Source organism: Ursus arctos, unplaced genomic scaffold (assembly GCF_023065955.2).
Source record: "Ursus arctos isolate Adak ecotype North America unplaced genomic scaffold, UrsArc2.0 scaffold_37, whole genome shotgun sequence".
NCBI classification, from domain to species: Eukaryota; Metazoa; Chordata; class Mammalia; order Carnivora; family Ursidae; genus Ursus; species Ursus arctos.
The window spans coordinates 28,784,893-28,811,977 of record NW_026623053.1 but is presented as its reverse complement, the minus strand read 5'-3'; the positions used below and the strand labels follow the sequence as shown (position 1 = coordinate 28,811,977).

General features: G+C 41.2%; 1 protein-coding gene across 6 annotated transcripts in view; it reads left to right on the top strand.

Annotated features, from left to right (window-relative positions):
- Positions 1-27,085, top strand: part of TRIM9 (tripartite motif containing 9) — a 119,477-nt gene that overhangs the window by 52,976 nt on the left and 39,416 nt on the right. For all 6 annotated transcript variants that reach the window (XM_057306410.1, XM_057306411.1, XM_057306409.1 and 3 more), the window contains exons 2-3: positions 18,392-18,487; positions 20,732-20,854. In XM_057306410.1, coding sequence (XP_057162393.1) covers positions 18,392-18,487; positions 20,732-20,854 — 219 coding nt within the window. The remainder of the gene's footprint in view (positions 1-18,391; positions 18,488-20,731; positions 20,855-27,085) is intronic.

Below are 27,085 nucleotides of genomic sequence, written 5' to 3'. Positions count from 1 at the left end.
TCAGGGTTAGACCCAGTTGATGCCTCTTGGCCTAGCTTTCCGGCCCATTCATGGAATTGATCAAGAGTGCTCCGGAGACCACAGTCATTTCCCTGTCATCCCGGATGGTCTGATATTTCATTCTAACTTGTCTCCCATCTTCCCTCTATCTCTTTACCTTTCTCCTCTTTCCATTGTTCTTACCATTCTCTGTCTCCTTCCTTTGGATATTATTCCTTCCCCCAGCTTGATGTCTCAGTTGTACTCTGCTCATGACACCACATATTCTACACACTCTCATTTCTACTTTCCCCAATACTTCACCTCTCACCACACCTAACTCTCATTGATTAGCCATTTACATACCTGTATTCTGTCATTTTAAATATATAACTAGAAATAGGCAAAAGGTGATATTCTATATATAAGACATTCAGGAAGATGCAGTCTACAAAATGCCATAAAATTGATGCACTCCAGTAACAACATTCTTTTTTTTTTTTTAAAGATTTTATTTATTTATTTGACAGAGATAGAGACAGCCAGCGAAAGAGGGAACACAAGCAGGGGGAGTGGGAGAGGAAGAAACAGGCTCCGAGCGGAGGAGCCCGATGTGGGGCTCGATCCCTGAACGCCGGGATCACGCCCTGAGCCGAAGGCAGTCGCTTAAGGACTGCGCCACCCAGGCGCCCCCAGTAACAACATTCTTTGTCAGAAATTCAGAGGTAGAAACACAATAGGAGATAAAATGTATGCATTTTAGGACCTCATATAAGTAAGTTATGCCATTGCCATTATTAACTATCAGCTTAGATCATGTTTTATGCCAAGTCCTGTAGCAGAGGAGGCAGAGAAGGAGGCCAGCCTGTTGTTCACCCAGGGAAGTTTGAGGACAGGTCTGCAAAAAGAGGAACTGCGGGCATGTTTGTACCCGATTAGTCTTGGCTCCTGGGAAAAGCTTGTAAAGAAGGGATCAGTTCCTCCACTCTTACCTGCTGATAGGACTAGGGCTCCAGTGACTCAGAGCTTGCCCTTCCTTCCCCTAAGGAGAAGATGCCCAATGGGAGGTATGGGAGGAGAGAGACTTCATTCTAAAAAGATGATATCAGGTTTGCCTTTGTGGCCAGTATGGTAAAATTAACATAATTTCAAGGTCCCCTTTCCCAAGCAAAATTGTTCCCACTTTTCTAAACATTACTGAAAATTTCCTTAACCACAAGGTCTTTTATTTGACAACTAGAAATGAAAAATGTAAAAGGGAAATCTTTGGTTTAGATAAAAATTTAATATGCATGAATTTCAATGAAAGGCTAATGGGCTACTTGGCCCATCATTCTTAAGTAAGTGGTATTAAATCCTTCCTAGGCTTTGAGAGGAAGAAGGGAAAGGAGAGTTAGCATCAGAGGACAGCCTGAGGAGACAAGGAAGGTATACAACATGGAGATGCAGATTTTACCAGACTTAGCCATAATTATCTTCTGCTGAGTGGGGGCAGCGACAGGCTGGGTATTAAGGGATTTCTGTCGCATACTTGAAATGGCTTTTTAAAACCAGCTCACTGAGCGTAATGCATCAACGTGCTGGGGTGGGAGGGAATTGATTTAGCTACTGAGTTTGCACTTTGCACAGCGTCCTCATCACAGTCCTGAATATTTGCATCTTATTCAAAGCTGCACATTCATTCCGTCTTCACATCTCTGCTGAGGATACCACCTCACCGCAGCAGAAGCTCCTGCTTCAGCAGTGAGTCCCACCGTTCAGAAGGAAACCTGGCTTACTGGATCCAGGAATGGAATTAATGGAATTCACCTTATTTATATGCCACTCAATTGAGAGCAATTATCTTCTTACAGATCAGAATTAACCATTATAATTTGTATAAATGTTATTAGGAAAATATGTTTATAAACCATTATGTGGAACACTTAGCATCGTGTTAGGTTTTAAAATGAAAATTAAAACTCTGCAAGTGTTTCCATATCTTCTTAATTAATAAATAAGACAGATTACTAAAAAAGGGGAAATGATAGTGAAGAGACAGAAGGGAAACAGAGAAATAGACAATAAGCAATTAAATTCATACCATGCCGGATGCCTTAAACACAGGTCTGGGAATCGTGTCCTTTCAAGGAGCTAATAGTTTCTAGAAATAAGAGGAAAGACTTTTGGGGATGAACACTTATCGTTTGCTACGAGATGCTCTAAAATCCATTCCCTCCACCTGGAATTAAAACGTCATTGAAATTCACAAGAGGGCCAGGCTATGCAGCCCACATTTGGAGGGTGCAGAACGGAGCAGGCTGCTGCTCCAGCCAGGCATTTCCCTGCACGCAGCTCTGTCTGTGGGATGTTAGCAGCAGATTCAGCAGTCACCTCGCATAACCTACCCTTGCTCATGCAAGCTTTTAACAGGCTTTTCTTTGGAAATGATTGCACAGTTATTTAGTCGTTTACAAAATCAACCAATTCCCATGGTGAGATTTCTTTCTATGGGAGTCAAATCTTAGATTCTAACTAGCAGAGCGAAAATCTGTTGTCATGGAAACCATTCCCTTTTCACTAGGCTGGCACTGCAATTGACTTGCATGGAGATGGATTGACAGAGACGCAGAGGGAAAGGGTGAAAAGAAATCAGACATGGCTTAAATCCATTTTCCTGAACGATATTGATGACCACTATTAATTTTATGTTGGATGGAAATTGACAGATAAGCACTGGATCGTAACATATCTTTCAATACCGGGGGGAGAAAAACCAAAATATGGTTTAGAAGCTATTTAAGATATCCCAAAGAGTTTCTCTTTTGCCAAAGAGGATCATTTATTAGAAAAAGATTGTGTTTCACTTTGTTCTCAGAGTAACGGAAGCATTGGTAGTGAAAAGGAGAGTAATATTAAGGATGATTTCATTTTCTTATATTTGGGCTTTATAAATTAAATGCTAGGACTGCAAGAGAGGGAATACGTGGATTTATCAGCAAAATGCAAGGATTGCATGCCACTCAAACTTATAAGTCAAAGTAAAGGAACCAAGAACATCCACACTCGAGTTCTTCTTCCTATAACTTACGGCATCATAAGTCGACCAAAACAGCATTATGAGCCTTACAGCATTTGTGCCTTCCCAAAGGATAGGACGTTTCTGAGGGCGGGCGAAGATACCAGCAGAAGTGATGTGTGTCATCCTGTTTCTTACTTCATGGCACCAATCATTCCTGCTCCCTCAGAAAAAATTGCTACTTGAAATTGGGCGTAGGTTTCCTCCTAAATGACCTTTACCGGACACATCTTTAAAATTAAAATCACATCATTGTGAGAGGGCACACAGACCAGTTAGCAGTGGCCAGGTAACTGGATTCCAGGTGCTGCTGGGTGTCTGCAACAGAGGAAAAGTGCCAACATGACCAGGGGAAGGGCATGAGGTCATCCAAGGCAACATAGCCTGTGAGTGGAGGGCTCCCAGGATCAAGCATTAAACAAAATTGAAACATTTCTATTGGTCCATTATAAGACGCTTGACGGTTTTGTGAATATCTATTTAAATTCGGAGATTAAATTGAAAAACAAGACCATCTGAAATCAGACATTTTTTTTCTACAATATGTGGGGTCTTAGTAAACAGAGATTAATTATATAATGAGTATTTATCTTTGGGGGAAAAAACGTCCATTATGTTAACTTATTTATTGATTACTGAGGTATAACTAATACACAACATTGTATTAGTTTCAGGTGTGTGATGACATATGATAAGGAATATATCATTAATGAGATATTAATGATAAGGAATACATTGTGAAAGGATCACCACATCCAGTCTAGTTAACATCCATCACAACACATAGTTACAAAAAAATTTTTTTGTGTGATGAGAGCTTTTAATATTTACTCTTTTAGCAACTTTCAAATATGCAATACAGTGTCATTAACTATAGTTGCCATGCTGTACATTACATCCCCGTGACTCGTTTATTTTAGAACTGTAAGTTTGTACCTTTTGACCCCCTTCACCCATTTCACCCATCATTCCCATCCACCCCCGATCCCCAGCCTCTGGCAACCACCAATCTGTTCTCTGTATCTATGAGTTGTGGGTCTTTTTGTCTTGTTTTGTTTTAGATTTCACATGTAAGTGAAGTCATATGATATTTGTCTTTCTGACTTATTTTACTTAGCATAATGCCCTCAAGTTCTACAGTCTTGTCACAAATGGTAAGATTTCATTTTTGTGGCTGAAAAATATTCCAGTGTGTGTGTGTGTGTGTGTGTGTGTGTGTTATATCACATCTTTTTTATCCATTCATCTACTAACAGACACATTGTTTCCATATCTTGGCTATTATGATTAATGCTGCAGTGAACATGAGGGTGTGTATATCTTTTCAAGTTGGTGTTTTCATTTTCTTTGGACAAATACCCAGAAGTGGGATTACTGGATCATATGGTAGTACTGTTTTTAATTTTTTGACCAGCTGCCCTATAGTTTTCCATTGGCCGCACCAATTTATATTCCCAGCAACAGTGCACAAGGGTTCCATTTTCTTCATATCCCTACCAACACTTGTTATTTCTTGTATTTCTGATAAAGCTATTCTAACAGGGGGCACCTGGGTGGCTCAGTCGGTTAAGTGTCTGCCTGCGGCTCAGGTCATGATCCCAGGGTCCTAGGATCTAGTCCCACATTGGGCCCCCTGCTCAGTGGGGAGCCTGCTTCTCCCTCTCCTGCTCCCTCTACTTGTGCCTCTCTCTCTCTTTAAAAAAAAAAAAAAAAAAAGCTATTCTAACAGGTATGAGCTAATATTTCATTGTGATTTTGATTTGCATTTTCCTGATTATTAGTGATATCCTCATGTACTTGTTGGCCTTCTGTATCTTCTTTGGAAAAAAATGTCTATTCAGATCCTATGCCCATTTTTAATGTGATTATTTGTTATTTTGCTATTGAGTTGTATGTGTTTTTTATACATTTTGGATATTAACCCCTTATCAGATATATGATTTGCAGATATTTTCTCCCATTCAGCAGGTTGCCTTTTCATTTTTCTGATGGTTTTCTTTGCTGTGCAGAAGCTTTTTAGTTTGATGTAGTCCCATTTGGTTTTTTTTGCTTTTTGTTGCCTTTGTTTTTAGCATCAAATCCAAAAAAACATCACCAAGATTGATGTCAAGGAGCTTACCCACTATGTTTTCTTCTAGGAGTTTTATGGTTTCAGGTCTTATATTCAAGTCTTTAATCTATTTTGAGTTAATTTTTGCACATGGTGTAAGATAGTGGCCCAGTTTTCTCAACACCATTTATTGAAGAGACTGTCCTTTCCCCATTGTATATTCTTGGCTCCTTTGTCATAAATTAATTGACCATATATGTGTAGGTTTATTTCTGGGCTCTCTATTATGTTCCATTAATTTATGTGTCTGTTTTTATGTTAATACCATACTGTTTTGATTATAATAGCTTTGTAATATAGCTTGAAATCAGGGCATATGATGCCTCCAAATTTGTTCTTTATTCTTAAGATTGCTTTGGCTATTCAGGATCAAAAATATCCACTTTTAAAAAACATAAATTATCTACAGTAAAATATACAAATTTTAAATTTACAGCTCAATAAACTTTAACATATATATGTATGTGTGTATATTTACACACATGCATATACATACACATACACATACACACTACCACCCAAATTAAGATATAGAACATATCCCTACCTCAGAGAATTTCTTTACGATACTTTCCAGTCAATATCCCCATTTTCCTGACTTTATCATTATAGATTAGTTCTTAAAATAGCCTATTCTTTAAATTTACATAAAAACAATATGTACTTTCTGGTGTCTGACTTCTTTTACTTAATATAATTTTTTAAATTTCATTTTTGTTTTGTGTATATCATTAGCTTGCATTTTTTTATTGCTAAACAGTGTTCCATTGTATGAATATACACAATTTATTCATATTACCATCGATAGTCATTTGCACTGTTTCCAGCTTTGGGACTATTATAAATAAATCTGCTATGAACATTTTATTAAGTCTTTTGGGACATACACTGTCATGTAGGGTAGGTATACATTTAACTTTATTAGAAAGAGCCAGTTTTCCCGAGTGGTTTTACCATTTGAACTCCTGCTATCATTGTGTAAGGCTCCGCATCCTCACCAGCACTCAGTGTTGTGAGTCTGGTGGGTGAGTAGTGGTCTGTCCTTTGTGCCCCTTGTTTTTAAAGAATCTGTGGGGGCGCTTGGCTGGCTCAGTCAATAGAACATGCAACTCCAGTGCTTGATCTCTGAGTCGTGAGTTTGAGCCCCACACTGAGTGTGAAGTTTACTTAAATAAATTTTAAAACCTTAAAAAAAAAAAAAGAAAAAGAAAAAATCTGTGCTAATGTCTGCATTGATAGTGTAGTGGGGTCTTGAGGTCAGAATTAAAATTCAGATATTGTGATTAATGTTTCCCAGCCTGCTAATGACCCCCATGCTTTTGAAAAATGCAGCTTTTCTAAGTTCAAGTAAGCTGAGATTTCATTAAAAAATATTCTGAAATTATTGAATGCTTAGAGCTTAAGAACATTGTGTCAGAGCCATCCTGGATATAAGCACTTAAGTGCAAAAAAGCCACCTCTTTTATGATCCATCTCTTTTTTTTTTTTTTTTTTTTTGATGGGGGAAGGGACAGAGAGAGGGAGAATCTTAAGCAGGTTCCATACCCAGCATAAGCCCTACCCAAGACACGATCTCAAAATCCTGAGTTCACGACCTGAGCAGAAATCGAGAGTCAGATGCTTAACCAGCTGAGCCACCCAGACACCCCTGATTCATTACTATTATGTGCTATCTAAGAACAGTATTACTAGAGGGAACAGTGTTATAGCGTTTGAGTTGCTTACCTAGCCCAAGAGAATATTAAAAAAAGCAATATATTTTCATAAACTGATTCTCTTTATTAATATATAGAAAAATTTGTAAATGCAATTTTAATTTCCTGTTTGATCCAGGAGTTATTTAAAATGGTGTTTCTTAATTTGCAAGAGATTAGTAAACATTAAGTAAAGCATTTGGGGGAATTTAGTGGGATAGAAAGATCAAAATTACTAGTTAATTTTCACATAGTAATAGACAAATGTAGGTTTACATGAGATGAAAAATGGGACGTTAACAGCTTGCAAAATAGAAAAACAGCAAAATATCCAAATTAGTTGGTGAGTAAAAGAAAGATATTAAAAGAAATGTGATAATGCCACAAAAATTTTTAAAGGAAAATGGATTATAGTAGAAATATATATGCTAAAGATGGAATGAAGCCAACAATATCAAATACAATAAATGTAAATAGCCCAAATTTCCCTATGATAAGGTAAAAAAAATCAGATTGAGTTAAAACAACTGTAGCTTTAAAATAAAAGATGAAGAGGGGTTCCTGGGTGGCGCAGTCGTTAGGCGTCTGCCTATGGCTCAGGCCGTGATCCCAGCGTTCTGGGTTCGAGCCCCGCATCAGGCTCCTTGGCTGGTAGCCTGCTTCTTCCTCTCCCATTCCCCCTGCTTGTGTTCCCTCTCTCGATGGCTGTCTCTCTGTCAAATAAATAAATAAAATCTAAAAAAAAAAAAAGATGAAGAAAGTGGGTGCATGGGTGGCTCAGTCAGTTAACCATCTGACTCTTGGTTTCAGCTTAGTTCACAATCTCATGGGTCATGTGATCGAGCCCTGCATTGGGTTCCATGCTCAGTGGGGAGTCTGCTTAAAATTTCTCTCTCTGCACCTCTCCCTACTCTTTCTCTCTCTCTCACATAAATAAATCTAAAAAAAAAAAAAAAAAAAGATGGGCAAAGTTATATAAGAAAGAGAAAGAGAGGAGGGTATATATAATAGTATCAGACAAAATGAAGCTGAAGGCCAAAAGAACTAAATGAAACCTAGCAGGGTATGAACTGGTGTTAAAAGGTATAATGAATGCACAAAGAAGATAGAACAAACAGCAAAACCACAGATTATGGAAGACAAAAATTTGTAGAAATAAAGAACATGATCAAAGCATAATCTTTGTGAGAAATTTAATCACCTGTTTATTTTAGAATATTGTAGGCCAAAGAGACAAATAATAAGCAAGAATGTAGGGTATCTGTACAACCCAGTTAACAGGTTTAATTATGTTTACAAATGTGCTACAAAAGTTTACATTATGCATAGTATCTTTATATTATATATATATATATATATATTCTCTCCTGAAATATATTCTTCTCTTTTGCCCATTGAATGTTTACCAGAGGCTCTTGTGTACATGTATGTGTCCACAAAATAATGATTATAAGCTTTAAAGTGTAGAGATTTTGTGAACCAGACGTTCTGACCAAATTCTACTAAAACTATTAAGCCATGACTTTTCACTTCTCTGGCAGACCACCTAAATTTTCCAGGTTGTTTTTCAGTTTTTGTTCCCTAAGCCTTTCTTGGTAAGCAAACAAGTGTCCTGAGGCCAGCCTTATTCACAGATAGTCATCAACAATGGGAAGAAACTAGTTTCCTTGACAAACACTTATGTAGTACTAGTAGCAGTCTGTAGACTAGGACCTCTCCTAAGTGCTTTACAAATTATACCAGTGGGAATTTCCACTTTAACTAGGAAAAGATCAATAAGAAGTTTTTAAATAAAATCTCCCTCCCCTCAACTTGGTAATTTTACAAATGCAAATTTTAGAAATGAGATTCCATTCTTTGCCTATCTGATCTTAAAAATCAATACAAATTATAATATTTGCAGTGTGTTATATTGGCAAGTATTACTTACATCATCTTTATCAGGAGTATACATTAAATGACACTCAGGGACATTTTGATAACATGATAACATTTAATGTGAGTATGTGAAATTTGATTTCTGAAAATGAGAATAATCAAGAATGTGTTGCAAGGTTTACTTCATGAAATTCATGCCAGCTCTTTGCAAAAAAAATGGAAGCAAACGAAATGTTCTAAAACAGGAGATTAAATAAATTATGGTGCATCTACGTAGTGGGTTACCCTTCAGCTTAGTGCTTAGCAGAATAGATTCTGGCCACATACTTCGTGGGTTTGGATTCTGCTCTGCTTAACAGTTTTGGGACTTTGGACCATATAACCTCCCTTGCTTAATTCTATCACTTACAAAAATTTTGAATAATAATAGTACCCACCTTTGCTGGGTTGTTGTATGAAAAAAAGATGTGTTAATATGTATAAGGCATTACAGGCAGTGCTTGCCACATAGTAAATATTATCAAAGTGTTATATAGCTATTACAAAGGGGGAAGTAGCATATTTTTAGTCAGATGGGAAAATATTTATAGCATATTAAGTGAAAAGAGCAGATTTCAAGACAGCAAAAGATATATGACATCATCCCAATTTAGCTGATACATATTATACAGAGACGTACATATCTGCCGATTGATAGGCAGTATTACTGTATACAAGATTTCAAGGATAAACATCAAGGGTCTGTTATCAAGGCTATTGATATATCTGGTGAGATTATTTAATTTTTTTCTTCTATTAAGTTTTTTATTTTCTGATTTTTCTGAAAGGAGCATGTTCTGTTTTTGAAATATGGGGGGAAAGTTATTTCTTAAAACAAAAACGTCTTCCTCCCACTAGTTATTTCATTCTAATCACTAGAGGCTTGAGGAACAAATAATAGTCATTCTAGCTTTAGCACTTAACACTTGAGCCTCTGAAAGAGCACAGTAAAAACTGCATTTCTGTATGAAAAATAGTTCAGTGATTTTTCACTTCATCATATGTATTTCTAAGAGCATGTTTTTAATTGGAGAAAAGCTCTCGTTTGAAGACTGAAAGTTTCTATCTGGGACACTTAAATACTATAGAGAACTGAAAATTTCTTGATCTCAAATCTGTTCTGCTTCCCTTAAAACTGTGCCCTGGTAGTGTCAGACAATGTGCAATACCACCTGGAAGGACATGGCGGACCACTGTGGACATGAAGGCAGCCAAAGGGATCCACAGAGAAAACAGCTTTTTGGGAAAGGACTCAGAGTCTGCTGACTAGGGCCTTAGAATTCTCCAAAGTGAAAAGGCAGCATACACACAAAGGAGATCTAGCCTATAGTACATCTCTGGGATGTAAAATCCAATATTTACACAAAGGCTTAGCTCAAGGAAGGCATATTTTTGATCCTCAGCTGTAAATACTTAGTAACTGCCTAACAACACACCTATCATGGTTTTGAATATCCACAGAAAGGCATGCTCTCTGACAGAGCCTTGGGCAGAGTGGTGTTGACCTTGAAGCCTCTATGCTCGCTGCTTTATTAAAGTTTCATGCCTTCCATCGCAACAATTGCTGCATGAATTCTTTCACAGCTTCCAGCACTCTGCAAAAGCCATAGAGATGCGGCTAATTGAACCCCCCAAGAAACTGTGAGCATTGGGTGAGGCAACAGTTTGTTGTGGGTTTTTTTTCTTTTTCTTATTTTTTGTTTTGTTTTTTTTGCTGTGCCTTGAGGCAAAGAGTGACTCTTCTATCTTGCTGAAAAAACCCTCCATGTTGATTTGCATCTCAGCTTGAGAGTATCCTGTCTAAGGCAGAGAAATATTTTAAGTTTGGTTGATAAAGGCCATGCAGAGTATAGCTGGAATTCAAACTCCAGCCAGAACTATGTCTGGTGAGGAAAGCAGATACTTCTCATTTGCCCTGAGAGGTGGACAAGCTACATTTCTGTTGTTAGTTGTTAGAATAGTCTAGTCTTCTGCTTCATTAGAGAGCCCATAAGAGAGAACTTTTATTTTTTTTTTTAAAGATTTTATTTATTCATTTGACAGAGATAGAGACAGCCAGCGAGAGAGGGAACACAAGCAGGGGGAGTGGGAGAGGAAGAAGCAGGCTCATAGCAGAGGAGCTTGATGTGGGGCTCGATCCCGTAATGCCGGGATCACGCCCTGAGCCGAAGGCAGACGCTCAACTGCTGTGCCACCCAGGCGCCCCAAGAGAGAACTTTTAAATGGAAATTATTAAGCCCAGAATGGTGGTGGTTTCAGACCAGTGATGGTTCCTTGAGGGAAGGGAATGTGTTTACTTTCTTTATCATTGTTTTCCTAGCATGAATCACTGTGCCTGGTCCATGATAAAACTCTGTGAGTAGTGATTAAATTAAATCAGGAAGGAAAAGATTACAATTGCTATCTGTATTAGTCAGTTTTGCTACAGTAACAAACAGCCCCTAAAAGCTCAGAGGCAAAGGTTTATTCCTTGCTCATGTTTTGTCCTGTTCCACACGTCTTCTTTCCAAAAGCCCACAGCCGCTGTGTGGGATGTACACAGTGGTATGCAGGTATGCTGGCCAGCTCGTGCCTGCTCACTGCTCAAGAGCTGACAGTACACACCTCTTCTAACTCCACATTCAGTGATGTCATGTTGGTAGCCTGAAACCAACTATGTATTTACACCTTTGAAATTGGCAAATACTACAAATCAGAATTTGGGTTTTTTGCTTTTGTTTTTTGAGAGCCAATTTATCGGCACACCACTGGATTCAAAAAGCCAATGAGCTGGCAGAAAAACCACAGTTTCTTTAGGCTAAAGCAAATCACATGGCCAAGAATGACAACGGGGTGGGGACACATGCTCCATCTACAGGAGGCACCACAAGTCATACGGCAAGGATGGGAAAGGAGCAAGTAGTTGTGAACAATAACAACCTAGTGCTCTGTCTGGATAATCGTAAGTGATCAAACCCCAAATTGGGACATGTGGTATGACAAAATGTTTTAATGATTTGTGTATGTCTATTTTAACATAATTCTTACTATAAAAATACTGTTATTTACAAATGCTTACAATATGCCAGGTGTTGCATAGAGGAACTTTATATGTATGATTTCATATAATCCTCACTACAGCCCTCTGATGCAGGTACTGTTGTTATCCCCATGTTGCAGATGAGGAAACTGGAACCCAGGAAGTTCAGTGTTTTAGATTGGGGCTCCTGGACACAGACTCAGAGTTCTGAAGGGATGGTTAGTGCTGAGTGCTCGCAGTAGACCCAGCTGTAAGGAAGTGAGAAGGCCAGGAGTGAGCAGAGGGTGAACCTGCAGGGAGTTCTGGAGCTGGGATAGTCCTTCAGGGTTGTTCTCAAGTCATGGCCAGGAGGCCCCAGCAAATCACTCATGGGACACCGTGGAAGGGGGCACAGCCCGGAGCAATGCGGTTCTCCACAGACAAGAAAGACTCACAGAGTAATCTATCAACAGTGATATTCCCAGCAGCTGGAAGAAGGGTGCAACAGCCTGCAACAGGGAATCTGGGCAGAGCACCACAGTATTCACTACCTTAGGTAATATGCCCATGGTCCCACAGCAAGTAAAAGGCTAGGATTTAAACCCCGGTCCATCTGACTTTAACGTCTGTCCTCTTAACCCCAGTGCAGATTAGTGCCCATTGCCCTGTCTATCTCAGTCAGTTGCTACCATCTGGTGAAAAAAATAGCATTTCTGGTCCATGTTTATGGTTTCCAGAATGACTGAAACAGAATGTTTGAATTTGAATTGTTATTAAAAAGGTCAGTGGTATTATGCATTAGCTTTTGGTGTGGATGTTTGTGTACTTGTGTGTGCAGCACTAGCCCTGAGGAATGGGAAAGGGGATTATAAGGAGCAGTGTGTTAGGTGCATCATGTCTTCTTCCTTTCTTCTTGTACACAGCTTATCTCTCACATTCACAGTAAAAATGGTATCATTGGTTTAATATATCAGAGATGTGCCAGCTCAGGCAGTGGACATGCTTCCTTCCCTACCCTTAAAGTTAACCTGGGCCTGCTGAAGGGTCAGCTCATTGCCCAAGATTGCCCCAGCTTCCCCTAGGTCGGAGCCAGGGTTAGCCACTGTCAGAGATAAACAAAGCGGACACCAGTTAAAGTGGTAAGGACAGATTTCAATCAGTTATATACTATTGCAATAGGGAAAGGAGTCCAGCATGAACTGAACTCAACTTCAATTTGTACAGAAGTGACTGGGCATTTTAAAGGGAGAATGAAGGAATAGGGAGGTGATGAGCTAGGGCTCGGGAGAGTCAGGGAAGTGAGAAATTATAGAAAGTGGGAACGGGTGCTGGCCCATGTGAAACCCAACTGGGTTTGCTAACTGGTGCTTATGGAGTTTAGGCCCCTATCCTCTTACAGAGACTAGGAGACAGGAGCCCTATCTTCAGGTGTTGGCTGAAACAACCAGTAAATTCTTTTGGCAGAAGACTGACACTTTAAGGGGTCTAGGGTTGTGCTAGGGATGTGGCCATAAGCCATTAAAAACTTTGTTAGTGTTTTGTTCAAGTCTTTATGGGCCAAAGTTGAGGAGAGGGTTCAGAGGAACCTGGCTACAGTTTGGCCACAGGGAGGGTCTTGGTCACAACCAATTAGCAATAAGCAGCAGTTTAGTGGACCCAGGTCAGCTGCCCACTAGGCCCCTCTGATACCAGCCTTATCCAAAGCCAAGAGCTTTCCAACACTCCACTGATGACTCATATACACATGTACTCTCGCACACATGGTTATACTCTCACACACTCTGTGCTCATGCTTGCTCACACATACACATTCACTTTCTTTCTCATTAGCGCACACACACACACCTAGGCTACCTGTTTACGATCACAGTCTGTTCACTGCCCCTGCCCTGCGGCTGGCCCTCATCTCCAGACAGGCCAGCCTGTGGAGCTTCTTGCCACCTAATTAGTGAGCTGGGGCTGGGGTATACCCAAGGTCTTCTATCATCAGAGAAACCAGAGGAGAGATCCCTTTGTGCGGGGAAGGAAAGGTACAGGCGGAAGTGGAAGTTTTAGCCGGGAAAATCAGTCCCCCTGGAGTTCAGCTCAAAGGTTCCCCAAATTCTAGTCACTCAGTGACTTCTCATTCCTTTACCTGAGTCCACCCTCAGCCCAGTGCCTCCCAAGGTCTCAGGTCAGTGCGTGGTAAAGTCAGTGCTGGACCTCAGTCCAAAGCTTTTGGCTACTATCCATGGGTCTCACAGGAGACCCATGGATCTCATTGACAGGTCCTTTTCAAATTCACCAAAGAACTTTATGCAGGAAAAAAACTAGGTTAACTAGCTATGCCATGGTTTACACTATAATCTACCTTTTAAACATAATCAGGTTTCCTCATAATCAATCCTCATCCCCTCACCAACTCACCTTCCTTGGTTTTACATGCTCTCACCATGGGTGGTTTTTATTTCTTCCTGCATGAGTGAGAGAAGACTTCTCTTTGGACGGCGGAAGCAAAGAGCACAACTTTGGAGTCAGACTAGGGTTTGTGCTCCTGCTTTTATATGTGAGTCGTGAAACCTAAACTCAGGTATATCCTTTCTGAGCCTCTGCAAAATGGCAGGGTGGTGATTGGGATTAAATAGGATGCCCATTGAAAGCACCCAGCAGTTCCTTGCTAATAAGAAATGACCAATATTTTGTAACTGTTCGAATTTGTTGCCTTTACTTTTTAAGTATAGAATGTCAGTAATGTAGTAAGACTTAAAAATCAGCATTCCTTCCAGAAAAAATTGTTCTTCTAGAGGCCTCACTTCAGAATCACATTGCATCAATTGTCACTTTGCTCCTGTGTTTTGTGTTGACCCTGGTACCTGGGAAGGAGGTGGCCTGGGCCACAGCCCCTGAGCGGAGTGCACTGTGACAGAGTCACAGACTGTTGCTTGTGTGTGGTCTCACCTATGTTGCACTAATTCTTTAGGGTTGACCCTTTTTGACCTGTCCCATACCTGTAACTTCAGCTCACAGACAGCCAGGAAGCTTTCCTTCATTTGTCTAGATTGTCGCCATCTAATCTTCGTAGTAAACTGAGGGAGGAAATAACATATGAATGATGTTCACGGCAGAGCGAGGAAAGGAGACACCATCCTCCGCAGCTGGACAGATGCTCAGCAAGGAAGGTGTTGGTCAGGACTGAATCCCATCCCTGTCTGCCGAGCCTCAGTAATAGTGGGTTGCAAACCGTCCTCCCCCAGGGCTTCCAGGTTGAGCTTCTGATCCCTTATAACCTTCACTCCTTTGGAAGGTGAGGGGAATCTGGGCAGAATTGGAGGAGAAAAGCAGCACAGGAAGGAAGGAGGAGGGGAAGTGCTTTGTTTCCCTCCTTCAAGCTCTGAGCAACTTGCCCTCTTTCTGGGAGATCTTGGTGATTCAGAGCATGCTCTGAGCTCTTGCCTCCTCGGCTGCATTATTTCCCCACTCTCATTCACTTTCTGATCATGACACCTTTTCAGAAGAGTGGAAGACAGCTATCCAGGAAATCAGAATGGCATTGCTTAGGCATTATAAACCGCTTCTAATGGCTACTGGTACAGCCAAAGGTGCTGTAAGGAAAACACACTACGTATTTGCATCTTTGGTGTTCTGGTATAAATTCACAGGGCTGCTCTGCAGTGCTGAACACATTTCTGTTATCCCACAGCAGGAACTTAAATGCTTCTGGGAAACAAAATCAATCAATAATAATGTTCTTTTACATCAGCTATAGCTTATAAATGTGATCAAAAGCCTATCCTATAAAAGCAATGCACACATAAATCCTTATAATAAGAGCATTTTCTAGTGATAAATAGCTTCCAAGATTTTTCATTGTCTCCTGCTCAGTTTCTACAAGTTGGCAAAGCTTCAGAGAAAGGTTTTTAGATATTTATCTTACAATGCAGTTGTTTATCAAATACCGGAACCATTAGCCAGGAAGAAGGCATTCCTGCGCTTGAAAAGAGGCACAAAGGGAGGTAATCTGCAAATGAATTGATTTTTTCAGTTCACTTACTGCTTTGCCATAGAAAAACCTGGGAGCGGATGAGGCCAGTACTTCTTGTATACTACGGAGTCATTTTTTTTCTAAGTAGATAGCAGTACCTGGTCAACAATTCTTCATGGGTGTCAGGTCTAACTTACATTGCACAATTAAGTACCAGGCGGGGATACAAGAAATGAGGTGGCTTCAGTTCTGGGTAGCTGAATGAACGTGGCTTCTATATTCCAACATCCAAATGTGGTTACTAAGGCAGAGGTTATAATAAAAGGGGGAAGAAAACTGTGGTAACCAGCAAACTTTTGCTCGTTCAGAAGTAACAATGAGAATGTCTCCTTTGGAATATGTCTCTCATTGTGTTGCCTGCCCCTCTAAATGAGACCCTCCTACCCTCCTTCGTCCCCTGGGCTCTTGGAAAAAGTTCTTGAGAAAACTTTTACCCCAAATAATAGGTGCAGCTGGGACCTGGTAATAAATAATTGAGTAGCCCTTGAAGCATCGTAGGCTCACTTTGTGCCTTTTCTTACTCAGCTGTGTTGGTCTAGCCTCCCTGAGTCTGAGTACATAGATCCAAGTACAAGTGATGAAGGATATTCTCCAACAGATCCTGTTCCAGGGATGAATCTGCTCTGCAAATCTCCTCAGTCAATCTGCAGGTGTTTGTGAGCAGGAAGGAAGAAGGCAAATAGGAGTTAATAACCACGTGGCCTGGGTGGCTCAGGTCATGATCCTGGAGTCCCAGGATCGAGCCTTGCCTCAGGCTCCCTGCTCAGCGGGGAGTCTGCTTCTCCATCTCCCTCTGCTCCTCTACCCCAAACACCCCCACCTCATGCTTACCCTCTGTGTCTCCCTCTCAAATAAATAAATAAAATCTTAAAAAAAAAAGTTAATAAGAACCAACATTTATTAAGCATGTACCATGCACCAGAGGGGTTCTGAGTTTTAAATTATTTCATGCAAGGCCCATAACACCTAAGAATAGTAATAGTCTTCTAATTTTATGGAGGAGGTAGAACTATGTATAAAAGTTTGAACACGGGCGCCTGGGTGGCTCGGTCGTTAAGCGTCTGCCTTCAGCTCAGGGCATGATCCCAGGATCCTAGGATTGAACCCCTCATCAGGCTCCATGCCCCGCTGGGAGCCTGCTTCTTCCTCTCCCACTCCCCCTGCTTGTGTTCCCTCTCTCTCTCTCTCTCTCTCTGTCAAATAAATAAATAAATAAAATCTTTAAAAAAAAAAAGTTTGAACAGCCAGTAACTGGTAGCATTTATGAATTCAGAGTAGTTCCCTTAACCATTACGCATAGCTAGCAGGAACTTTTGCATTGGTGAAGGCACTAAACCCTCATGATAACCCAACTACAAAACATTATTATGCTTCCCATTTTTTACATTGGAGTAACTCAGGCACAGGTAACTTTCTCAAGGTCACATTTAGTAAAGGACAGCAGCAGAATTGGAACCCTTCCAAGGCCTGTGTTCTTTCTACCTCCCCACATTGCTTCTATCAAGCATTTGGCATGCATATTTTTAAAGAGATCCAGTGCCCAACTTTGTATTTAATAAGGCAAATATAAGAGAAGAACTTTCACTTAGCCTTATACTCTCTAGCTCTATCCATGTGGTTGCAAATGGTAAGATTTCATTCTTTTCTATGGCTGAGTAATATTCCCTTGTATATATATACCACATCTTCTTTATCCATTCATCTCTTGATGGACACTTGGGCTGCTTCCATAGTCTGCCTATTGTAAATAATGCTGCAATAAACATAGGCATGTGTGTATCTTTTCAAATTAGTGTTTTTGTATTCTTTGGGTGAATACCCAGTAGTGGAATTACTGGATCATTTGGTAAGATGAAGGGGATTAAATGTAGCCTTAATTTGATGAGCACTGAGTAATGTAGAGAATTTTTGAATCACTCTCTTGTACACCTGAAACTAAGATAACACTGTATGTTAACTACACTGGATTTAAAAATTTTTTAAAAGACACAGAAACATTCATTAGACCAAGAGATATAATTTTAAGATTCTGCCCTTTCACTTGAAAGGGAAGAGTGGTTGAAGTATTATGTTGGCAAGGAGGGGAGTGGGCTTTAGTTTTCAAAGAAGATGTTGTGGGAATGGAGTTTGTCTCTGTAATTTACAGGAGAGATGGGAGGATATGCCTAGGCTGCTAGGAGAAGACTTTGCATCAATATTCTTCCTGCCCCAGACCCAGACCAATAGCACTTTGGCCTAAATCATTTTGACAATTATCACATCATCTGACTCACTGTTTTCTTTTAATTTCAAATTAAATAAATTATTGCTGAATTAATTAAATGAATTAATGAGATGAGGAAATTCCAGACAGATATCCGGGGGCAAGGGCCTCCGAAATGGCCAGTAGTTTCCCCTGCTTCAGAGGACAAAGTTCTCAGGAGCCTGTGGAAGGTTCCTGGATGCCATTATTGCCAGAATCCTCATGTACAAATGTTGGCTAAATGTCCCAAGCTCTGACAAGAAGAATCTGAGGAGGTTGAAAACTCCTGGGTCTTGGATTAAACAACTCTGTACGACCTTGTTGCTACTTCCTGAGATTATAGCTCCACGGTTTCCTTCTTTATCTTTGCAGAGCCAGCTCTCCCAGGCCCTGAATGGACTGTCAGACAGGGCCAAAGAAGCCAAGGAGTTTCTGGTGCAGCTCCGCAACATGGTCCAGCAGATCCAGGTATTGGCAGCACCTGAGACAGAATGCAACACCCGCCCCCACCCCCCCACCCCGCCATGGGTTCAATGTAGCTGCATCGTGGGGAAATTTGTTTCTTCTACTTTTCTGTGTTGTGGGGAAATTCCAATTATTTTTTCCTGCTCTCTTCTAATACAAACACACGTGCAGATCAACTTCAAATATGCCCCCTTCTCGAGGTGGTTCTATTTTGCCCACAAGCCAGCAATACAACATGGTTTTCCAAATAGCTCCTGTCTTCAGCACTGAGTCCTAATTCTCTACTACTGTGGATTCAGAAAGAGGCCTCTTTCTGAATTCAGAGTCATAATTGTTGAGTTTTTTAATCTCCACAGGTTCCCAAAACACCTTGTAATAATTATATCTTATCTGATAATAACAAACAGGTCACATTTTCCCTTTTCTCCCTCCCTCCCTCCCTTCCTTCCTCCTTCCCTCTTTCCTTCCTTCCTGCCCATAGTAATTCTTCTTCTCTACTTAGACACTTAAATATTTTCCAACCAAGATCCCCCCTGGTAGTATAATTTCAGATTGCTTTATTTGGATGCAATGACCCACAGATCGGCCCACATTTGAGAGCTTGTGAATTCTCCACTGTTGCTAAAGGGAAGAACCCATAAACTGCACGAGATGCTTAAATAATGACGTTCTGCACTGTTTACTGTTCTTATGTTCTGAGGTTGCCTCACAGAGATAACCTCCACTCTGGCCTCCAGTAAATTGCTTTCTGAGTTAATATTTAACCCATGTCAAGGTAGAAATATCTTTTTAAATGTAAGCCAGACTTTCAAACATCTCACACTGATTTCCTCACCCTTTTTTGCATATATGCTCATGTTAAAACTTTTGATTCCCTAACAACCTAACAGTTGTACACTTCCCTCTGTTTTCCAGAGCAACAGAGGTTATCAGTCAGTCCCTTCTTTGCTTTTGTCTCTGCACCCCACCTCTTCATCAGAGCAAAGCTTTCTTTCTGCTCTGCCTCAGAACCTGTAAGAAAGCTGCCCTCATCCTCCCAATATTGCCCTGCATGGGAAATAAAGAGCTCTTAAACGATGTTTTCTATAGGACTGCTGAGTACTCACAAGCAGTTGTCATGAAAGCCAAAACTTCACACGTAGAAGTCGTTGCTCTAGCAGTTACTAATGCACACCTTAAACGAAGAAGATCTGGCATTTGAGAAGTTATCAGATACCTATCGGTATGTCCTTGTATGAAGAGACGCAGTTCTTTATGACTTTGGGAGTAAATTAAAATTCGATCGGCTAAGCTGTTCTTTTTTGCCAGCCCGTAAAAGCTTACGGTTGACTCAGTCGGATGCTATTTTTTTCAGTGCTATTCGTGTATATTGAGTATTCATCTTTCATTTGCTATGAATTACAATTGTTTTGCAGATTATGGTTTGACACTCAAAATTACATATTGAAAGGATGACTGTTCATGAATGCTTATGATTTAGGAGAGAATTGCTTGAAAGAAATGTCTACATCATGTATAGATTTAAATCAAGTAAAGAGTTAGGTCTGGCATTCGATTTAAAATCATGGAGAAGCTATAATTCATTTAGAACGTGGTTAGCTTTCTCTCCACAAGTGGCTGGTTCATAACCTGTACGGTTGGTGGATGCCTGCTAAATATACTAATTGTTCTTGACCACCTATGCACATTGTTTGCTTTCCTTAATGAAAGGAGCAAGTACTTTTGCCCATGATTATTCTTATAAACTTCTGTTGTCACTGGGTTATTATTTTAAATTGAAGACCACTGCCATCCTCTTTCTTCTCTTTCTTCTTGAATTTAAAGATTCTTTAATTCTCCTTCCTCCACCACACACAACCCATTCAGGCAGCCAGCCTCTCTGAATGCCACCTTCCACCATATATAAGTGGACATAACACCGTCTCTCAGAAGGATTCGTGTTCAACTCTACAAACTGAGCTTTATTTTACACAATATAATGTGAACTGTGGAGATGATTTCCTTTTGATAAAAACAAATTTATTAAGTAATATTTATCTTTTTCATTGTAAAATTCAAGGGAACACTACCACTGTAGAGTGAAATTTATCCAGTTACTTTAAAAATGCTAAATGTGCATTGTGGACTTCCTTTTCATCTCCTTCAGCAGGGATTTCCACCCCACAAATGGGCAGGGGAGCTCTGTTTTTTCTGGCAGCCCAAGGAGCCCAGAGGCTTTGGGGCTAAGACATGTGCTCTCTTGTGCAGGAGAACAGTGTGGAGTTTGAAGCTTGCCTTGTGGCCCAATGTGATGCTCTCATTGATGCCCTCAACAGAAGGAAAGCCCAGCTGCTTGCACGTGTCAACAAGGAACATGAGCACAAGCTGAAGGTGAGTGCTGTGCCATGGGGAGAGCGGAAAGCCAAGGAGCCAGGCTCCCAGGGCCAGGATGGACAGGCTAGATGGGTAGGCCAGATGCCCACAGTCTTGGGTGGCCAGTGGCCTGGAGGGCAAGGAGCCAGCATCCCTTCATTCACCATGCACGCCCCCATTTATCTCACTGGTATTTGTTGAGTGACTCCCCTGGGTCAAGAATTACTCTGGGTACAGGCACAATTAGGTAAATAAAAATTACTGCCCTCATGAGGCTTATATTCCACCAGAGGGGATAAACAATAAGCAAGATAAGTAAGTAAAATATGCAGTATTTAGTAAAAAGCACTAAGAAAAATAATAAGGACTAGGGAATGTGAAGTACTGGGGAAGGGGGTTGAAATTATAGACTGGGTGGCCAGAGTGACCATACAGAGGCAAAGGTCCTTTTGAAATAGGAATGGAAACCGTACTTTGTAGAAAAAAAACAAGATTTGTCTTCACTTCTGAAGTGAACTGTGCAACTGGATAGCTGCACAGACTTTTATCATCATACTGTGGAATCAATTGATTATGAGTTTGGGGCCCCATTGGCAAAAAGATTGCTCTTCCTGAAGACATCTGATACCCCATCCATTGGAGCAGGGCAACAAGATGTGGGAGCAGGCTGGAGAGATGGGAAGGACCCAGCAGGAGAGAGCTCAGAAGTAGGCAGTCAGCAGAGGTCCACATGCATTGCCAATAAGCCCCAGGGTAGCTACCAGAGGGTGGAGGGTAAGGGGTATGCAGTGCCAGCCTGCTTAGGGCAGAGGGAGAGGTGAGGTCGAACTACAGGTTCTCTGGTGGGGTTAGGCAGTCAACATCAGGGAGCTTCAATAGTGGGCAGCAGAGAATGGATACGACCTCAAGGGAGCTCATGAAAAGCCCCGTAAGCATCAGATACACCTAGATGGTTTGGAACAGGCTGTAGTCTCCAAAGAATAGGGGAAGGCCCCATTTCTAAACAAATGGGATTCCAGTAGGAGAACCAAGGAAGAGTTTCAAAATGAAATAAGAGAACACTGCTTACAAGATTTGGGGCTCAAGCTTAGTGGCAGGGAAGCTTCAAGCCAGGCCAGTACCCATCTTATGGTTACCAGGCAATAAACTAGTTGCTAACTAGGGCATGAGTCCGTGGCAAGATCCGTGGTAAGACTGGCAATGCTGAGCCCTGAGCAGCAGAATCACCAACCTTCCAACTTTACTCTGTGCCTCAGCCACACACCGGGACCCCGAGCCCCAGGGGGCGCGGCCAGAAGGCAGGGGGCCAGGCAGCCTGATACAGAATAGGCGCTCCCCAGGGAAGCTTAGTTTTCTCCAAAAGTAAGAAAACCCCAATCTAGCTTCCTCCTCTAAGAGGCTCCCTCTTCCACGGCCCACCTGCTGCAAAACACAGAGCCACACACCTGCTTTTTCCTTCCAAACAGTCAGTGTTATATAATGTGGCTGGAATATAAACCTTTCTCCCCGCCTCAGGTGTCACTCTGAGAGGGCCTCTAGAACTGCACCAGGCAGGAGGTAGAGCTGGGATAACAAGGCCCAAGCCTGAAAGAGCTCCTGAGGGCTAAGCCCCATGAGGAAGTTTGCTGGCCTGACCCCCTCTGGTGCTCGGTCAGGGCCATATCTCTCTGAACATTCCTGATGAGACCGTGGCCGTACAGTTTTATCAAGGAGAGGCACAGAAGATTCCTTGATAAAGAAAATTGCATGGCTTGAAGTTAAATCTGAAGCAGGAGTTGGGAAAGAAAAGTGCACAGGGCTCTAACATTCAGAGAGCCTCAGCTCTCTCTTCCTGTTGGTTTGGACAGGAAACCAAGGCTGGCAATGATAACACTCCTTCCAGAGACGCCATTACTGTTTCTTAGTGGTGGGTTTAACTGGAAGACCCTGTTAGGTTCATCCTAGAACGAACTCAAACCTGTTTCCATACCTGCTCTAACATTACGAACAGAGAGTCACTATAGCCCTTCATCGCACACCCTTCAGACACCTAGAACTTTTATTGTACAGTGGAACTCAAATATCACTGGAATCGCTTGGAGTTCTTTAAAGTAAAACCGTAGCTGTGTTTAGGAAATGAGCTGAATGGCTGGGTTTTCCCTCTACATGGTAGACCAACCATTTTGGTATGTAGTCACCAAATGTTAACTTTTTCTCAGTGGAAATCTCTTTTTTAAGACATTGCAGACACCTTCTTGGTATCTTTAAACAGAACACGGTGAACCATTTGTGATAAATCATACACGGCCTATGGCGGCCACTGCAGGTTTTCTACATGGCAGAGCCATGAGGGCAGCGATCTGGACAGAAAAGGGAATTGCAGATTGAGAAAGCATCATTTATCCATATTAACAGCAGCAGAGGGGCATGAGAGCCCCTAGGAGCCCCTGCATAGTGCTGTCCCTGCGGGATGGGCTGTGCGGGGGCGGGGGGGGGGGGAGCACAGATAGAGACCTCACAGGAACGGCTGCTACTCGTTGCTGAGACCACGTCCGGGGACAGTCTGTACTGGTGACCTGCTCCAGCGGGGCACACTGATGCTCCCGGGGCCACGGAGCAGAGGCAGCTGCCTGCTCTCATTCCACCCTGCCCAGCGTGGAGTGCCCTGCCCCAGATCCCCAAGAGCCCCGGAAACAAGAGGCAGGTGGCTGGTTGTCCCTCACGGCAGCAAAGCTGTTCTGTCTTCTGTTGTGAGCGATTTGTTTCTCTGCTGTTTTCAGCGGATTGTATGTCCCTACTAAAAACCGCCAGCAGCGCCGACAACCCTGGGACTGCGGACGCCAGCCTCCAAGTCTCCCTCCCTCTGCTTTTCTCCTCCTGCCTTTCCCCTTTCTTGTCATTTCTGTTGCTACTCAGATTTGTGAGAAAAGACTGGCCTTTTATAGACATCCCTTGCCAAGCACAGTACTTCTTTCTGTCTTTGTTGGCTGACCCATCACTCACAGTCGGGCAGGGATAATCTTATGGTCTTCCGCTCCCCTTTGGCAGAGTTCTCTAGGGGCCTGCTTTTCGCTGACAAAGAGGAGAGTTGTGTGTGTATTTTTCTGGCAACTTTCTCTTCTTGAGCAATCCAAAAGGCTGGGGATGCTGGAAAGGGAGTGTGTACAAAGCCAGTCTTTATCATCTCCTCATGCCCCTCTCTGAAAGCACTGATTGCTTGAGCAGATTGGATGGTTCTGGTTCTGAGACAAGCCCGAGCTGAGAGGTGAAGAGCCCAGCTTCTGTGTCATAGAACACGGGGTGTGAGGACACACTTTATCACTTACTAGGTCTCTAACTGTGGGCAAGTCTCTGGCTCAGTTACTATCACCTGTGGGTAAAATCAGGCCAGAAGGGGTGGTCACCTCACAGAGCATTGCCAAGCACTTAGCACAGTCCTCAGGAAATGTTAGCCCTTAATGTTGTTAGCATTGAGAGAGAATGCCTGGAAATGTAGTGGCATCAAGCACACTGAAGTGCTCCTAGGGACTTACTTTCCCTTAATACCAGAGTATGTGGTGTAGAATTAGTCTATACACAGGTGCGATTGCCTCTGAGCCTAAGAAAGTGGCTTGAGTTTTTAATTGATCACCCTATAAAATAGTTCACAAAGTTTGGTGAGCTATTTTTAAAGTTAGTAAAAAAAGGCTTTGAGACATATGTATGCAGCTGTGACCATATTTTAAGAATATTTGAGATATAAATTATGGTTAATACTATTCTGTGGTTTGAAAAAAAAAACACTGGGAGACAGATTTCTATTTTCAGGATGTGGTGAATGAATCAAATGTCAGAAAGCTACTGAAGGGGAAAAAATGCTTTTGAGCTTTCAAGAAATACTACTGATTCGTGGTTGGGACAACTTGGGCAAAATCCCCACAATAAGCACCATAAACCGGATCCCCCAGCTGTCTTGTTTGAACTAGGTGTTTTGTTACCATTCTTCCTGGGCCTTCCTGACCTGAGTAAGGCCTTAAAATATCCTTACTGTCTGTGATCCGCACAGGGAATTTGTGACTACGTTTAAATGTGCCATTAAATGAGATCCATGGTTTTCTCAGGAAACTTACAAATGTCATTTCTCTTTTAGTAACCTCAAAGAAATATCTGAGAATGGTTTTTATTTATGTAACACTCAGAATTTGAAATAATTCTACAATCGTCTTAAATGTATATTTGCTCCAATATATTTTAGAGTAAATTCATATGAATAGTACAAGGTGACAGGTGTCTTCTTGGTTACCTTTCAATTCTAAGATTGTCTGGAAGAAAATAAAGTTATAGTTATTAGAAAATATTCTGAAAAAGTCTAATCTTTAATTTCCATGTGTGGTTGGTAAATGAACGTACCAACAAAATTACGCAGCGAGAATGCTAAAAGATAATGATAAAGTTTGCTGTTTTTCACAGCTTTTCATTTTTACAGCAGACCTCCACATCCCAATTGTAACTATATACAGAATGTTTGACTTTGAAACCAAGTGTACTGTTGGACTTTGTTAGAGTCATATCATTATTGTCATCATTGTCTTTATTATTATTTACCATGTATTGCCTGTCATGCTCCCATTATGTTTATTTTAAAAATTAATTATATGGTCATATAATGCAGAGTACAGATTTACACTAGGGACATTATTGTCTTGTCAAATTGCTTACTTAAGCTATTTTGCCGTTGCCTCAAAACAGGCTAGTAATCTTTTGATTTAGATTGGGCGGGGGGATGGGAAAGAAAGAAAGAGAGAAAGAGGGAGAGAAGGAGGAAGGGTGGAAGACAAACCTATCCAAGCTTACAGATTTTTTTTTAAATAATTAGATAGGATTTGACTGGCTAGAGCCATTACTAGAAAGAAAAAGCAACAAATTTAAGCCAATAATCAGCTCAAACCCAGTAAAACTACTGGCAATAAGGTTCTATAAGTCCATTACAATGAAGACATTTGGAAAAATTAGGCACACTGGAACACTTGAAACCTTTGACTGCCCTTCGGGGGCCAACTCTAAAATTTTAACCACAATTATTATGGATTATAAGGCTATCATTAATGGGAAATTCATTTGGCAAATGCTGCGATCCTCTGCTTCCTACATGTAGGAACAAAAGTCACAGAGGGACGGTACAGGACAGAGTGCCCTGGTGCGCATGGAATCACCAGGATGCCACCACACACAGCTGGAGCTCACCACAGTTAGGGGACACTCTTCTGAACACTCTTTACCCACTTTGGCAATGTCAATGGAGGACAGCCACAGACCTTCTTTAACACCCTTTGCCTGATCTCAGACTGAGTGACATCCCTTACCTCCAGAGGGCAGTAAACACATACTTTGAAGGTGAGAGTAATGTGTGTCTCCCTGCACCTCGCAGCCTGCAAAATACCATGTTGTATGCATCACTTTTACTGTGGCCCACGATAAATGGTAAATGTTCTCCTGAGTGGGTGGGACCACACCAAAACCCGTATCTCTCCAAAGGACTTGTATTTCTTCATTAACTTCTCTGTACGGGGATGTCGTATTCCACACACTAAGTGTGTACTTTGCATACTCCACTCAATGTTTATTGATGAGGCTATTGGTGGCATTCACACTTTTGGAATGGAAATTTCAGTTTTGCTGTTAAAATCTCAAGCCTTCTAAAACAGATACATGTTTTATTTAATAGAGCTAAACAATCCTTTTCTTGATTAAAAATGCAAAGCCTCAAGACTGGTCCTTGAAATGATTTGTTGCCATGTGGGTAAATTAATAACATTAGTACAGAGAGTGGTATCAAGAGAAGGCGGGGGAATAGTTGCCTATAATCATGTGGGAGAATGGTGGCATGTGAAATATTAAAAATGCTCTTCCTTAATTTAAATGCCTCTAAGTTTTAGTGAATATAATGATAATATAGGGGATAATATTCTACTCTAGGAAAAAAAAACACAAGAGAATTTGTTATTTTACTAGATGAATCTCATGGCCATCTCTTCACCTATAACTCACAAGTGAATCCATTCCAAGCATTTGTTGGTCATCTTGCTTTAGGAATGATGGTACATGTAGAAACTCCTCTCACTGACCGAAAGGACCTGTGAAGAATAAATTCTTCAACCTTGCATCTTGAGAGTACTTGTACCTTACATAGAAAAAAAAAAAGGATTACCTTATATACTTAGGGAAACTGTTTTAAGCTGTGATGGGAAAGTATAAATAATATTTAAGAAAGAATTTCTTGAAATAAGAGAG